General features: G+C 38.1%; 1 protein-coding gene across 6 annotated transcripts in view; it reads right to left on the bottom strand.

The window, feature by feature from the left end:
• Window positions 1–14,187, bottom strand: part of UBR5 (ubiquitin protein ligase E3 component n-recognin 5) — a 137,882-nt gene that overhangs the window by 82,924 nt on the left and 40,771 nt on the right. For all 6 annotated transcript variants that reach the window (XM_032858564.1, XM_032858561.1, XM_032858562.1 and 3 more), the window contains exons 2-5: window positions 10,501–10,545; window positions 10,049–10,130; window positions 9,509–9,585; window positions 8,437–8,556 (exon numbers count right to left, since the gene is read on the bottom strand). In XM_032858564.1, the coding sequence (XP_032714455.1) occupies window positions 8,437–8,556; window positions 9,509–9,585; window positions 10,049–10,130; window positions 10,501–10,545 (324 nt within the window). The remainder of the gene's footprint in view (window positions 1–8,436; window positions 8,557–9,508; window positions 9,586–10,048; window positions 10,131–10,500; window positions 10,546–14,187) is intronic.

Below are 14,187 nucleotides of genomic sequence, written 5' to 3'. Positions count from 1 at the left end.
AATGGGCTAAAATGGGTATAAAGTTTCAGTTTTGCGAAATGAAAAATTCTGGAGATCTGTTCCACAACAACATGAATATACTTAGTATTACTGAACTGTATACACTTTAAAATGGCTAAGACGTAAATTTTGTTATGTGATTTAAAAAATTAAGCCATGTGTTATCAAAAGAAAGCAATATTCTAGAAAGTACATATTTTCAAGTTATATGAATTGTAACAATTATGCAATAGAAATAATAAAGGAACAATGAAACATAAACAGGTTATTCAAATCAAATATGAAAGCAGCAGTTCTACTTCATGGTTTCCTATGAAGGTATCAAAGTCTCTCAGATCAACTTTTGAAATTTTTTAACATTCAAAGCTAAATATATTATTTTATATATATATATATTATATGAAATAATATATTATTTTAACTTGAAAACACAGAGAACCATATTCTAAAAGTCTTAACAATATATATTTAGGGTGACAATATGCCCTGGTTTGCTTGAGATATTGCCTGTTTAAGCCTACTATATGAGCCTAACTATTAATTTCACTCCAAAATGTCCTAGTTTGTGGCTTATTTCCACCAAGGAATGCATACCATTTCTCCCCCAAGCAAATAATGCTAGAAACCTGATCAGATATAATAACAGCTTACAGGTATCATAAACTCAAATCTCCATGAGGGGCTCATAAGCAGGTGACGTTAAGATAACATGGAAGAGCGGAGCGTATCAGCCAACCTAAAATACCCAAATTTGCTGCTGGATTCTTCCATCGAAACACCAATGGCTGCCTGTCCGCACTCTCTGCTATGCAAATCCTCAACAGAGGTTAGCTGAAAGACTTATGTCAAAATACCTCTGATTTGCCCATTAACTTGACTGTTACCAAGAAGTATACCACATTTTCCCACTTATACCCACTGTGCAGAGTGTTTCTTCTATCACAATCCAAACAACCTACCAGTCTCCCTACTTCACAGCTCAACATTCCTTCCCCAATCAACTCACTATCTAGAGAGAATAAGATAGTGAACCAAGCATACACTAACAGAGATTTAGTAGTGGTCAAAAAATACAGTATATAATTCATCTATAATTTCATCTATAATTTTAGTGAACTATGTAATTTTTAATATTAAACTCAAAAGTACTGGGAAAACCAGTTTCTACTACCTGTACTTTGCTCATCGAATTAATCCTACAATTCTGATCCTATTTCACAGTACTCAAAGTAACAGAACGATTCGAAATCAACTGAGGAAATCACACCATAGGAATTAGCCCCCAGCTTGCAAACTTAAAAGCCCATGGACCAAGTCTTGTCCATAAACCCAGATGGTTGGTTTAAAACACACACATACACACACACACACACACACACACAGAACCGCACCACCACCATCATCATTATCATCAAGAATAAGGCCAAATCTGACAAACTATCACAATCAGGTGGAGCCTGAAGAGATAACTAAATGTAATGTGGTATCCTGGATGGGATCCTGGGACAGGAGAAAGACAACAGGAGAAAACTAAGGAAATAGCAACAACTATTAGCCTTCGGATTACAATAATGTATCAATATACATTAGCTATAAAAAATTTACCATACCAATGTTAGATATTAATAACAGTAGAAACTGGGTGCAGAATATATGAAAACTCTCAGCACTATCTTCGTAATTTTTCTATCAATCTGAAACTGTTTTAAAATAAAAGGTTTCTTTAAAAGAACATATACACACAGACATGCACACACACTATATATATGATTGGTGCGTGGCCCAGTGTATATACTTATTTCCGTGAAAATATTAATCAGTTCTAACATTTAAGTCAGGATATTCACTTTAAGAACCAGGATTACAGCTTTTGGGGGACCAAAAGAAGGGGTGGAGTGAGGGGCATGTGGATGGTTCAGTCAGTAGAGCATGTGACCCTCGATTTCAGGGTTGTCAGTTCAAGCCCCACACTGGGCATAGAGCTTATTATAAAAAAAAAGGGGGGGTGAAGGTGAGGCATAGAAGTTTGCATTTAGCAGCAATGGCTCTGTCTTCTCCTCTGGTAATAATCAGTTCATGAGCTGCATCGTTTAAAAAGCTGCCACTTACTTTGTCACAGCTCTACTACCTACTACCTTACCCACCTAGACAGCTTCAACTATTTACAATTACAGTGACCTGCTTGGCTTTTTCACTCCAAATCCAGTGCTAATTATTAGCTCAGATGAGACACCAAAGGAGACATGGTAGCTCAAATGAATGAAAAGCAGCTTACCCCATCAGCTATTACATCCAGTGACAACAAACAGAATAAAGAGACTTTAGATACTAATATCCCCATTTTAAACCTACTATTGAGTATAACTGACTCTCTTCCAAGTAAATCTGATATTCTTATCCTTAACCTGGTCTGAGATGAGTTTAACAAAAATAGCTACAAGATTTCTTTAAATATCTTCCAGGATAAATCTAAGTAACTATGGAAGAGAAGAACCAAGAGCAACTAGAAATCTTTAGCACAAATACCTGCTGACAGTGAAAAGGCCAAAGAGAAAAATACTACAGGTCCCATAAATTTTGTCTGCTATGCATTTCTAAGAATGATCAGTTAAAGGGGCACCTGGGTGGCTCAGTGGGTTAAGCCTCTGCTTTCGGCTCAGGTCCTGATCTCAGAGTCCTGGGATCAAGTCCCGCATCAGGCTCTCTGCTTGGCAGGGAGCCTGCTTCCCTTCCTCTCTCTCTCTGCCTGCCTCTCTGCCTACTTGTGACCTCTCTGTGTCAAATAAGTAAGATCTTAAAAAAAAAAAAATCAGCTAAAATAAATGACCAATTATCAATTATCTATGCTGATGGGAAAGAAAAACCAATTACCCCAAAATCTTTCAAATGCAACACTCAAATACAGAGACAATTTGCTCCCTGATTCACAACTCAGAGGGAGCAAGCCTGGACTATGAAGGAAGGGGTAGGAGACCACGGTCCATGGGGATGGCCTTTTTCATTTTTTGTTGCATCTGGTAAATCTGTAGATGAGAATCCCCTCTGGGGTCTCAAGATCTTCCTGTCCTAGATTCTCTATTACATGCTATAAATCCCAAACTTCTTTAAAGTTAAGTGTAATCAACAGAGAAAGAGGAATAAACACCAACTATGCAACTCATGGGGGGAAAATGTATCATAAAGAAAAATAATTTTGACTCTGCAAAATTTCTTTATTTACAAAATAACTTGGTCATAATTTCACTATCAACAAACTGAGAATTTTCATGGAGGCCAAGAGAAACAATCAGCCTTCGATTGCTTACGCTTTGCACACATCTGCAAGGCCAAATAAAGGTAAACAAACGACTGGCAATGACTTAGTGGACACTGTGACATTTGTGACATTTCTCAATACTGCAACTCATTAATCAAATGCCAAAGAAAGCTCATGCTGAGTTTGTTCTGGGACATGTGTGTGAATAAGAGAGTGAGTGAGGGACAGGAAAAAAGTGGGCACAAAGGCAGTGTGGGCAAGGATGTGCAAGGGGGACTCAAAAATTGCTTCTCTCTGCATTTTTTTTTTTAAGATTTTATTGATTTATTTGAGAGAGAGACAGAGATCACAAGCAGGGGGAGCAGAAGGCAGAGGGAGAAGCAGACTCCCCGGTGAGCAGGGAGCCCAATGCAGGACTCGATCCCAGGACCCTGAGATCATGACCTGAGCCAAAGGCAGACGCTCAACCGACTTGAGTCACCCAGGCGTCCCTCTCTCTGCATTTTAAGTCTTAAGATTAGACCTAATCTTCTCTGGGGTAGATCTACAGAGGTTTTATTCAAGATCAAATGTACTACAGTTTATTATTATATGTTACATATTTCACTAGCAAAATAATAAAATTCCACTGCCATATTTGTCATTCTATTCTAATTGGCTATATCAAGTTCTATTTATAAAGAGAACTTAAATCTAAGACAATCTGAGCAACATAATAAATAGTAATGAACTATGGAATAAAATATCCACGAGACCATATGATATAAAGAACTGAAGAGAAATAGAATAAACAAGAAATAAATGGACAAAGAGGAAAAATTCTTCCTTACGCTTGAATTCCAGTTAGTAAGTGTAAAAGGAATGACAGAAATTTTTAAAAATAACTATTTGGCCAACACCACAGAAGTACTTAAAGCAAAAAATCATCAATGGATGCTAAAACCAAGCATAAAAATAAAATACTTAGTCAAAGAATTTCCCCACATAATACGTATTAATTACAAAGGGGAAAATAGTAACTTTATAGTTGACAAATCTGGCAACCCCCACCTTATCTAACTAATCAGGGGTAATCTCATCACTAGGAGAGATGCACCAACAGCGTGGGCCACCTAACACGACACACTGAGAAGGGAACATCACCACTTCTGCCGTATTCTTGACAAAAATGCCTCACCTGCAATCCCACTCAAATCCTAGCGTATTATTTTTTGTATACCAACAACTGAGCCTAAAGCTTATATAGAGAGGCGCCTGGGTGGCTCAGTCGGTTAAATGTCTGCCTTTGGCTCAAGTCATGATCCCAGGGTCCTGGGATCAAAGCCCACATGGGGTTCCCTGCTCAGCGGGGAGCCTGCTTCCCCGCTCTCTGCCTGCAAATCCCCCTGCTTGTGTGTGCATGTACTCTTTCTCTATCAAATAAATTAAAATCTTAAAAAGAAAAAAAAACAATTGATCAAAAAACGGGCCAGAGACCCTCCCTAACAGACACCTTAACAGACCCCTATCTGTGTATCTTCTCTGGTGAATACAGATACCAAGTAGCATATAGAAAGACGTTCCACATCATACATCACTAGGGAAATGGAACCTAAAACAAAGAGATACCGCTACACGCCTATTAGAATGGCCAAGATCCAGAACACTGACAACACCAACTTTGCTGGTGAGCATGTGGAACAGTAAGAACTCTCACTCACTGCTGGTGGGAAAACAAAATGGTATGGCCACTTTGGAAAATAGTAGCCAGTTTCTCATAAAACAAAACATACTCCTAGCGTATGTTCCAGCAATTGTGCTCTGTGGTATTAGAGTTGAAAACTTATATCCGCAAAAAAGCCTGCACACAATTTTTATTCATAATTGCCAAAACTTGGAAGCAACCAAGATGTCCTTCGGTAGGTGAACGCATAAGTAACCTGTAGTACATCCAGACACAGGATTCCAACTACCAACATTCCAGAAAAGACCAAACTATGAAGACAGTAACACCACCAGTCATTGCCAGGGGTTAGAGGGGAGAGAGGGGTGAGCAGGCAGAGTGCAGGTGATTTTCAAGGAACTGAAACTCCTCTGTCCAGTACTATGATGGAGGATACATGTCATCATACGTTTGTATATAGAATGTACAACATCCAGGGTGACCCCGAATGGGAACCATGGACTCTGGGTGAGACTGACGGATCAGTGTAGTTTCATCAGCTTTAACAAATGGACTGCTCAGGCAGCAGATCTTGATGATAACAGACTATACATATGTAGAAACAGGGAGTATACAGGGAATCTCTGTATCTTTCTCCCATTTTTGCTGTGAACCTGACAACCACTCTAAAAAAGACGACTTAAAAAAGAAAGAAAAAGAAAATGTGTCACCTGGGTTTAATCATGAGGAAATAGACAAATTCAAACATTCTACAAAATAATTGGACATTTTTCAAACACATCAAGGTCCAGAAAGTAAGGAGATTGAGAAACTGGCCCAGATTAGAGGAAACTACTGAAGCATGACAAGCACATGCAATTTGGGATCCTGGATTGACTCCTGAACCAGAGAAAAGGGAGTTAGTGGAATGTGAATAAACTGTAGATTAAGCACTTATCACTGTTAATTTCCTGATTTTGATCACTGTACTAACAGTTATGTAAAATGTTAACATTGGGGAATTTTTTTTTTAAAGATTTTATTTATTTATTTGACAGAGATCACAAGTAGGCAGAGAGGCAGGCAGAGGGTGGGGGGGGAAGCAGGCTCCCCGCTGAGCAGAGAGCCCGATGTGGGGCTCGATCCCAGGACCCTGAGATCATGACCTGAGCCGAAGGCAGAGACTTTAACCCACTGAGCCACCCAGGCGCCCCTGGGGACAACTTTTTAAAAGTCAAATTACTTCAATGATGTACTTTAAGAACAACAAAAGGAAATCAAATTATTTCAAAACAGAAATTTTAATTTAAAAATACAGAACACAAATTAGTTAACAAATGCCACTGCATAAATGGATAAAATAAAACAGATCAGCAAACTTTCTCTGTAAAAAGCAGACAATAGTTTATTTAGGGTTTGTGAGCTAAAGTCTTTGTGGAGACCACTCCTCTTTGCCATCTTAGCACAAAGCAGCCACAGACAGTAAAAGTATCAAGCATGCCTGTTTTAATAAAATCAAGAGGGAATGGATTTAGTCCATAGACTGTAGTTTGCTGACCCTGCAATTAAACAAATTTCTTATTTAAGTTTTTTAAAAATTAACATATAATGTATTATTAGCCCCAGGGGTACAGGTCTGTGAATTGTCACGCTTACACACTTCACAGCACTCACCATAGCACATACCCTCCCCAATGTCCATAACCCAGCCACCCTATCCTTAACTCCCCACCCCCAGCAACCCTCAGTTTGTTTTGTGAGATTAAGAGTCTCTCATGAATTAAACAAATTTCTTAAAGAAGATATAGTCTGACATGGTATAACACATAATAGTTATTTCTTTCATTTGTTATTACATATCATTTTCAGAATTCTTTATCATGTATTGCTGTTATTAGTTGTGTACACAGGACCATTAAAAGGAGATACTTAATATTTTACTAAAGACCAGAGCTATGTTTCCTATTAATAGTGCTAATGCAGAATGAGCTAAATAAAGGATGTACTCCACTAAATGACCTTCCTCTGACCTCAAAATAAACTTTAGTTCAGCATAAAAACAAAAAAGCAAAGAAACAGTAGCATTTGGGGCTCTCAATTTTTAAATTTAACTTTACCTAGAAATTCACACTGTTAAATATTTTTAATCATTTAAAAATGTTTAAAACATTCCTCCTTCTCTTACCATATTTTGAAACAATTTAAACTGCTTCTAGTTCTATTTCTCTGAGCAGCCTTTGAACACATCTGCTGACTTGACTGATTTGGCATTATCTAATCATTCATCAGGTAGTGTCAGAAAATCTAGGTATCTAAGAATCAAGGTATAAAATGAGTAAAATCATCTGGCTTAGAATTTGTGTATGATTTCTTTAACAGCTTCTCAACTTCAGATAAAATGAAAGAGTTGATTATCTAGTTTTAGAAGTATATGTGTCATAAATAATTTTTTTAAAAAGTACAAACTTTCAGTTATAAAGTCAGTCAGTCATGAGGATATAATGTACAACATGGTGACTATAGTTAATACTGTATTTCGTATTTGAAAATTGCTAAGAGTAGATCTTAAAAATCCTCATCACAAGAAACAAAAATTATATTGTAAGTATGTACAGTGAGGAAGGGGTGCCTGGGTGGCTCAGTCGGTTAAGCAGCTGCCTTCCGCTTGGGTCATGATCTCAGGGTCCTGGGATCGAGTCCCGCATCAAGCTCCCTGCTCAGCAGAGAGCCTGCTTCTCCCTCTCCTTCTGCCTACCGCTCTGCCTACTTGTGCTCTGTCAAATAAATAAAAATCTTAAAAAACAAACAGACAAACTATGTATGAGGATAGATGTTAACTAGACTTACTGTGGTGATCATTTCACAAAGCACAGATATCAAATCATTACACTGTACATCTGAAACTAATAGAATGTTGTATGTCAACTGTATCTTGATAAAAAAAAATAAAAAGAATCTGGGGCGCCTGGATGTTTCAGTTGGTTGAGCGTCGGACTCGTGGTTTTGGCTCAGATCATAATCTCAGAGTCCTAGGATTGGGCCCCATATCGGGGCTCCCAGCTCGGGCGAGGGAATCTGCCTTTCTCCCCCTTTCTCTGCCCCCCACCTTGCACTCTGTCTAGAAATAACTCTTTAAAAATAAAAGTAACTTAATTAAAGGCTATCAGGTTTAGTTACATGATTTTCAAACCTCACTAAATTAATTCAGAAAGAACTACCAGATTTGGAACTTAGAAACAAATGTTAGATTTTTTTACCCAAGAATTAGCTTAAGTGAGACCAAAGTTGGCACCACTGAAAAACTGAAATAACACAGGCAACACGGTAAGTGATATAACAGACACAACTCAACATCAGACACTTTTAAAAGGTCAAGAGCCTGGGTGCTGCCATGCCATGAGCAACAACATCGCCTGCCCAGCGTTCGGGGCTTTCCTCACGGCACCGCTGGGTACCGCAGGAGGCACGGTCTTGGAGTGACAGCACTCAAAGAGTGCCGGCCCAGACCACTGGAGGCCGTCACCTGGCCACAACTTACCCCAGGGTGTTGCCTGCCAGCCTGCCCAGAGTCTCAGAACCGGAGAGAAACCATGGGGAGTCACTTGTCCTCCCGGGCCTCGATGTCCTCCCCGCCCCGGAGTTGCTGTTCAACTTTGACCTGGAAAAAAAACAGGAGGAACAACAGTCACAGAACAGTCCCAAACTCACGAGGCACAAGCCTGGGACTCCCAGCCTCACTGCTCTGGGAGTTATTGCGGTGAAACACCAGCCTCACTCTTCCCCGACCGCTCATGAATGTGTCCTTCCCATCAAAGAGCAAGCCTAACAACTTATAGCCCCTAGCAATCCAGCCCTCGCTCCTGGTTCAAAGTGATGGCACGGTTTAACTGCAAATGAGTAATTCTTTAGATTTTTTCAAGTAATCATGCCTTCCTTAGAGGCAGGCAACTGGAATTCATCATACATTATCTAGCAATGGTTTTTATATGCATCATTTATAAAGACCACAATTTTGAAGACCCTTCGTCAATTTCAAACTGCACTACCTGAAGTGGAAATATTAAAAAGGAAAAAACATGAGGTGCCTGGCTGGCTCAGTTGGTAGAGCACGTGACTCAGTCTGGGGAGGTTGTGAGTTCGAGACACATGCTAGGTATAGATATTACTTTAAAAAGGGCAGGGAAGGGGGCCTGGCTGGCTCAGTTGGTAGAGCCCGATACTCAATCTCAGTGTGTGAGTTCAAGCCCCACACTGAGTATAAAGATTACTTAAAAATAAAATCGGGGGGGGGGGGCGGGAAAGATCTAAAAAATCATTTCAGTCAAAGAACAGATCTGACTTGAGACCTACCACATACATAAATCATTCTCTGATAACCAACTCCTGTAAAGTGACTGACTTCTCTGCTATTTTCAATACTAATGCTATAAATCACTGCTTGCAGAAAAATTAAAACAAACTACATGATAACTATTTCACTATTTTAAGTGCCTCGTTTTCTACAAAGCTTTTCTTTAAATTTGAAGGCCATCAAAATCAAAGCACAGATTTAATATAATACCTTGGAAGAGCTAAATACTTACTAAATAGAAAGGGCATTAAGGTCTTACCCATCGTTATTATCAGGTTTGCCCAATTCCAATCTGTCTGGTTGTACTGAGAAACCGATCCTGCAAACTCTACCATCCTAAAAGCCAAGAAAATAGAAGAAATCACCAAAGTAAGAATGTGTATTAAAATATGAATTTATTCAATAAACAGATTACGTCTCCAACACTGTCAATTCAGAAGACAACAAATAAGCTCCTTTTGAGAAGGCCCTCACACCTGACCTGGGGAAGTTGTTTTATATTACATTATCAGGACACCAGGAAAAATAAGTTAAAGTATCTCTAACAGAATTCAGAGTAAGGAAGTGACTGGGTATCAGGAACTTCTCCATTACTATGGTTTCAAGCTGTAGTAAATCACTTAAGCTTTCTCTGAGCCAAAGAATGTACACAATAAGGAAATGGAACTGGGTGATCTCTGAAACAACTCTGGCAAGAAATTTCTATTTGCCTAGTTAAAAAGGAAGATACATGATAATGCACAACTGTATTTTAATTTAAGTTCCTTTTCATTTCTGTACCTTACAATAAAGAATTTACCTCAAGAAGAAAGGCAGCATGATTTGGTCCTACCACACACTGTTTGATGGCGGCCTGTTCCAATACAGTCAAAGGGGGGTGGCTATGTAATAAAAAAAGTCAAAAGTTATTTTTTTAAATGGCAAATACATTCTAGGGTAGGTATGTTTATTTTTATCTGATTAACTGAAGGAAAAAAAAAAAGCTGGCAAAACCTGTTTTTAAAAATTGATATTTACATATTATAATAAGCAATAATTGAAAAATAATAATTATGATAGTTATTTTATGTCCTTGGCATGCCAGATTTTTTAGAAACCAGTATGAATAGAACCTATTATTCAAATGAATCCAACTCATAAAAAGTTGATAGATTCAAATACTCCTGGTAACTTCTGCCTAAATGAGTTATTTTTCCTACAGAAGAAAAAAATGCTGTTTTCAGAAAATTTAAAGTATCTTAAAACTCTTACCTGTTTAAATTGTATTTATTCAGTTTTTCTGAAACTTCCCGTAACCTTTAAAAACAAAATGAAATATGAATAAACCGTATGTACAAATTCCTTTTAAACAAAATAGTTTTTTTTTCCCCCAGTGTTCCAAGATTCATTGTTTATGCACCACATCCAGTGCTCCATGCAATATGTGCCCTCCTTAATACCCACCACCAGGCAAAACAAAATAGTTCTGATAGGTATACTTATATCATTATTTGGTGATTTCTAATGGTAGTATACAAAAAATCTGCTGTGGTAAGAATGTTTTTTATATTATCTTTGATTTTTGTCCCCAAAAATATTCCTGAGTCAACTCTATAATTCCCTTCCCTCACCACTCCATTAGCAACTCTGATAATATTAATCCCATTTTACAGATGAGGAAACTGAGGCTCCTAGAAGTTATAATACACAAAGTGGCAACAGAGCTGGTACTTGAACCAACACTAATGGAAGCCACTTTTTAAACACTGTGCTATATATGCCAAAAGAGATCCTTAAATGTATATGTAAATCATAAAATGAAGATACTGGGGTAGCATAAATCTATTAAGAATTTAACGTAATGGGGAAGAAAAAGTCTGAAAGCCTAATTGACTTAAGACACAGTCTCAAATTCCTGAAGGGCCTTCTGACACAAAACTATACAAATTAAGACCTCTATGTCTGTATCTATAAAACAAGGATAACACCTCTCCCATTTCTAAAAGAAAATTATGCTTCAAAAAATCTCAAAGGGCTGCATAACTAAAAGATATTAACCCATATTATCTATTATGATTGTGCTGCTTAGCTCAAGAAAATATCTTGAATTAATACAAAATACTGTAATGCTCATTTAAACGAGACATTTTGATCAATTTAAGGAACTCATTTTAAATGTAAAGATGTAATCAAGTGCAGAGATTGTAAGAGTTTCAGTCTATCAAGCTACCAAAACAAGTGCCTGGTCTTTCAAAATTTTTTCATAAATAATTCTCTTAAAAACAGAATTTTAGAAAGCAATAGAAAAAAATTAAGACATTAAATCAATAGGAAATTCCATGCAGGTGCCTGGGTGCCTCAGTCGGTTAAGTGTCTGCCTTCAGCTCAGGTCTCGATCTGGGGATTGTGCGACAGAGCCCCAGAGAGACCTCCCTCTGCTCAGCAGGGAGTCTGCTTCTCCCTTTCCCTCTGCCTGCAGATCTCCCTGCTTGTGTGTGTGCACACGTGCTCTGTAATAAGATCTTTTAAAAAAAAAATTTTTAAATAGGAAATTCCATGAATTTTGCTTTCTGAAAAGTAACAAAAATGGACAAAATCAAATTTCAATCACTTGTACTAACAGATCAAAGTGGTATACACACCCCAAAAATAAGTTACAGCTTAAAGCGAGTTTAGGATTCAAAGCTGCCATAAATCATTTATTATATATATGGGCAAATAACCTAATTATTTCAGTAGGAGATTCTAGTAGGACCCAACTGGCTCAAGTTTATTTTATCCTATTAATTCTATCCCCTGTTTAATGCTGAGGAGCACCTTTCAAACACTAACATATATACAGTTACTTGCCAATTCTGAAACTTACTCCTAAGCAAAAATAACTTTCAAATGATGCCATACTTAATTTCTCTCCCCCTCACTGGTGACTTTATTCTCACTCCCAAAGAACAGCACCTGACCATGTGTGAACTGGCCCCCAACAAAATACATTTTCATTTTTGCTGTCTAGAGTTGCATTTACTTTCATTAACAAAAATGTGTTTTCCTTGTCCTGTAAAGTCAAGTCTTTTCCCAAATCCCAGTTTGCTCATTTACAAGGCACATTTCTGGATTCCAAGAGAAGATGAAATACTACAAGAGTAATGCACTTTGTGGGATTCATGAACTCTGGGAAGGCCAACTAGAAAATGGATAAAATAAACTGGGAGGCTCCAAACAATGACCTTCAAAATCCCGGAGCAGAGGCAAGAGCAGAGCTGGAGGGAAAAGCCTAAGAAAGGTTTACGTCCCCAAAACCACAGTAGTACTCCCAGAAGGTACATTTTTTTCCTGCAGACAACTAAACCTGTTCATTCCCATTCCTTCCTCTTCGCCCAACAAGGTCTTGAGAGCTTTCACAAAGGCTACAGTTGGAGGGAGAGGAAGGAGCTGGGGGCAGATAAAATTTGTCAAAGCCTTTTCAAAACTGGGCAGTAACATTGATTAAAAATCAAATGTTGCTTTCATGGCTTCAAATACCATTCCATGTACACCATACTTATAACACTAAAAGAAGTTCTCAAAACATCAAAATGCTAAGAGTATGAAGTCAAGAACTCAACAGCAAATCTCAGGCCACTAGGGAAATGATGGTCACTGCCATCAATTCCGTTTTCTAATCTCAAAAATCATGGTAGACTCCTAACAGCATGTGAAATGTATACCCATCTGTACTAGAAACAATGTCCACTGGGTAACAAGAAATCTGGAGCTTACTCCCAGATCATCTACTACTAACTGAGCTCATTTGAGCCCATTAAGTCTCAGGTTCTCTATGTAGGGGAAGACTGAAAATCACCTGTGGTTCTTTTCAGCCCTAGAATTCTTTTGAATGTCTGAAAAGCAAACAGATCAGTGGGGATACATATATAATGTTTATATGGGACTAGCACTTACTGCCATATTCAGTTTCATCTAACCCATCTGAAACTTTCATATAGAAACTGATTTTACATATACTCTTAGGATGTTTCCCCAAATACCAAATTTTTTAAATTTCTTAAATTCAATTCCCAAAATTTGCACAAAAATATATCGTGCTTGCAAACCTCAAAACAGTTAGCAGGACTAAATTGGCCGCCTAAGCATAAATCTCAGATGGTATCAACAAAAAACCTACAAACAAGAAACTATAAAATAAAGAGTATTTAGTTCCCCCTTTTACATTAGAGTCCTCAGGAGACAAGAAAACCACAGAATCACTGCAGACCAAAGATCACATTCAATTACTAAGTTACTGAATGTCTCTACATAATTATTAGGCACTCATCTACTTTAAAGGATCTTTCCCCGAAAGCGTACAACGCTTAAAAGTCATGAACTGTATTTCCTCTAGTAGCAACATGAACAAAAGTTTCCCTTGTTTTTAAAATAAAAGGCAAACTACCCTAGAACTCACCAAGTTCCATTTCAGAATAAATCTTTACATATGGTTGTGACGGGAAACAATTTTAAGAGTACAGCATAACATTACAAAATAACCTCATAACTCAGCATTTAACCAAACTCAGGGATAGGTCGGGAAGCCTTTGTGAGGAGGCTCTAACACCCAGTGGGTAGGCTAGCACTAAGCTTCTGACAATCCTTAGTACTCCTACACCAAAGATTTAGTCTATGTTCCAATTCAATAACCTATTTTCATTCCTTTAAATTTATAGGCATTTTACAGATCCAGAGGCTGGATTTTTTTTTTTTTTCTTAAAGCACCGAGGTAGGGTAACAGCAAACTAATGTTTAAAAAGAGACAAGAGGGGGACGCCTGGGTGGCTCAGTTGGTTAAGTGGCTGCCTTCGGCTCAGGTCATGATCCCAGCGTCCTGGGATGGAGTCCCACATCGGGCTCCTTGCTCAGAGGGGAGCCTGCTTCTCCCTCTGCCTCTGCCTACCACTTTGTCTGCCTGTGCTCATGCTCTCTCTCTCT

This window comes from Lontra canadensis, unplaced genomic scaffold, assembly GCF_010015895.1.
Source record: "Lontra canadensis isolate GAN:19392208 unplaced genomic scaffold, GSC_riverotter_1.0 scaffold15, whole genome shotgun sequence".
NCBI classification, from domain to species: domain Eukaryota; kingdom Metazoa; phylum Chordata; class Mammalia; order Carnivora; family Mustelidae; genus Lontra; species Lontra canadensis.
Note: the sequence above shows the minus strand (reverse complement) of the source record. Positions and strands in the feature narration are given on the sequence as shown.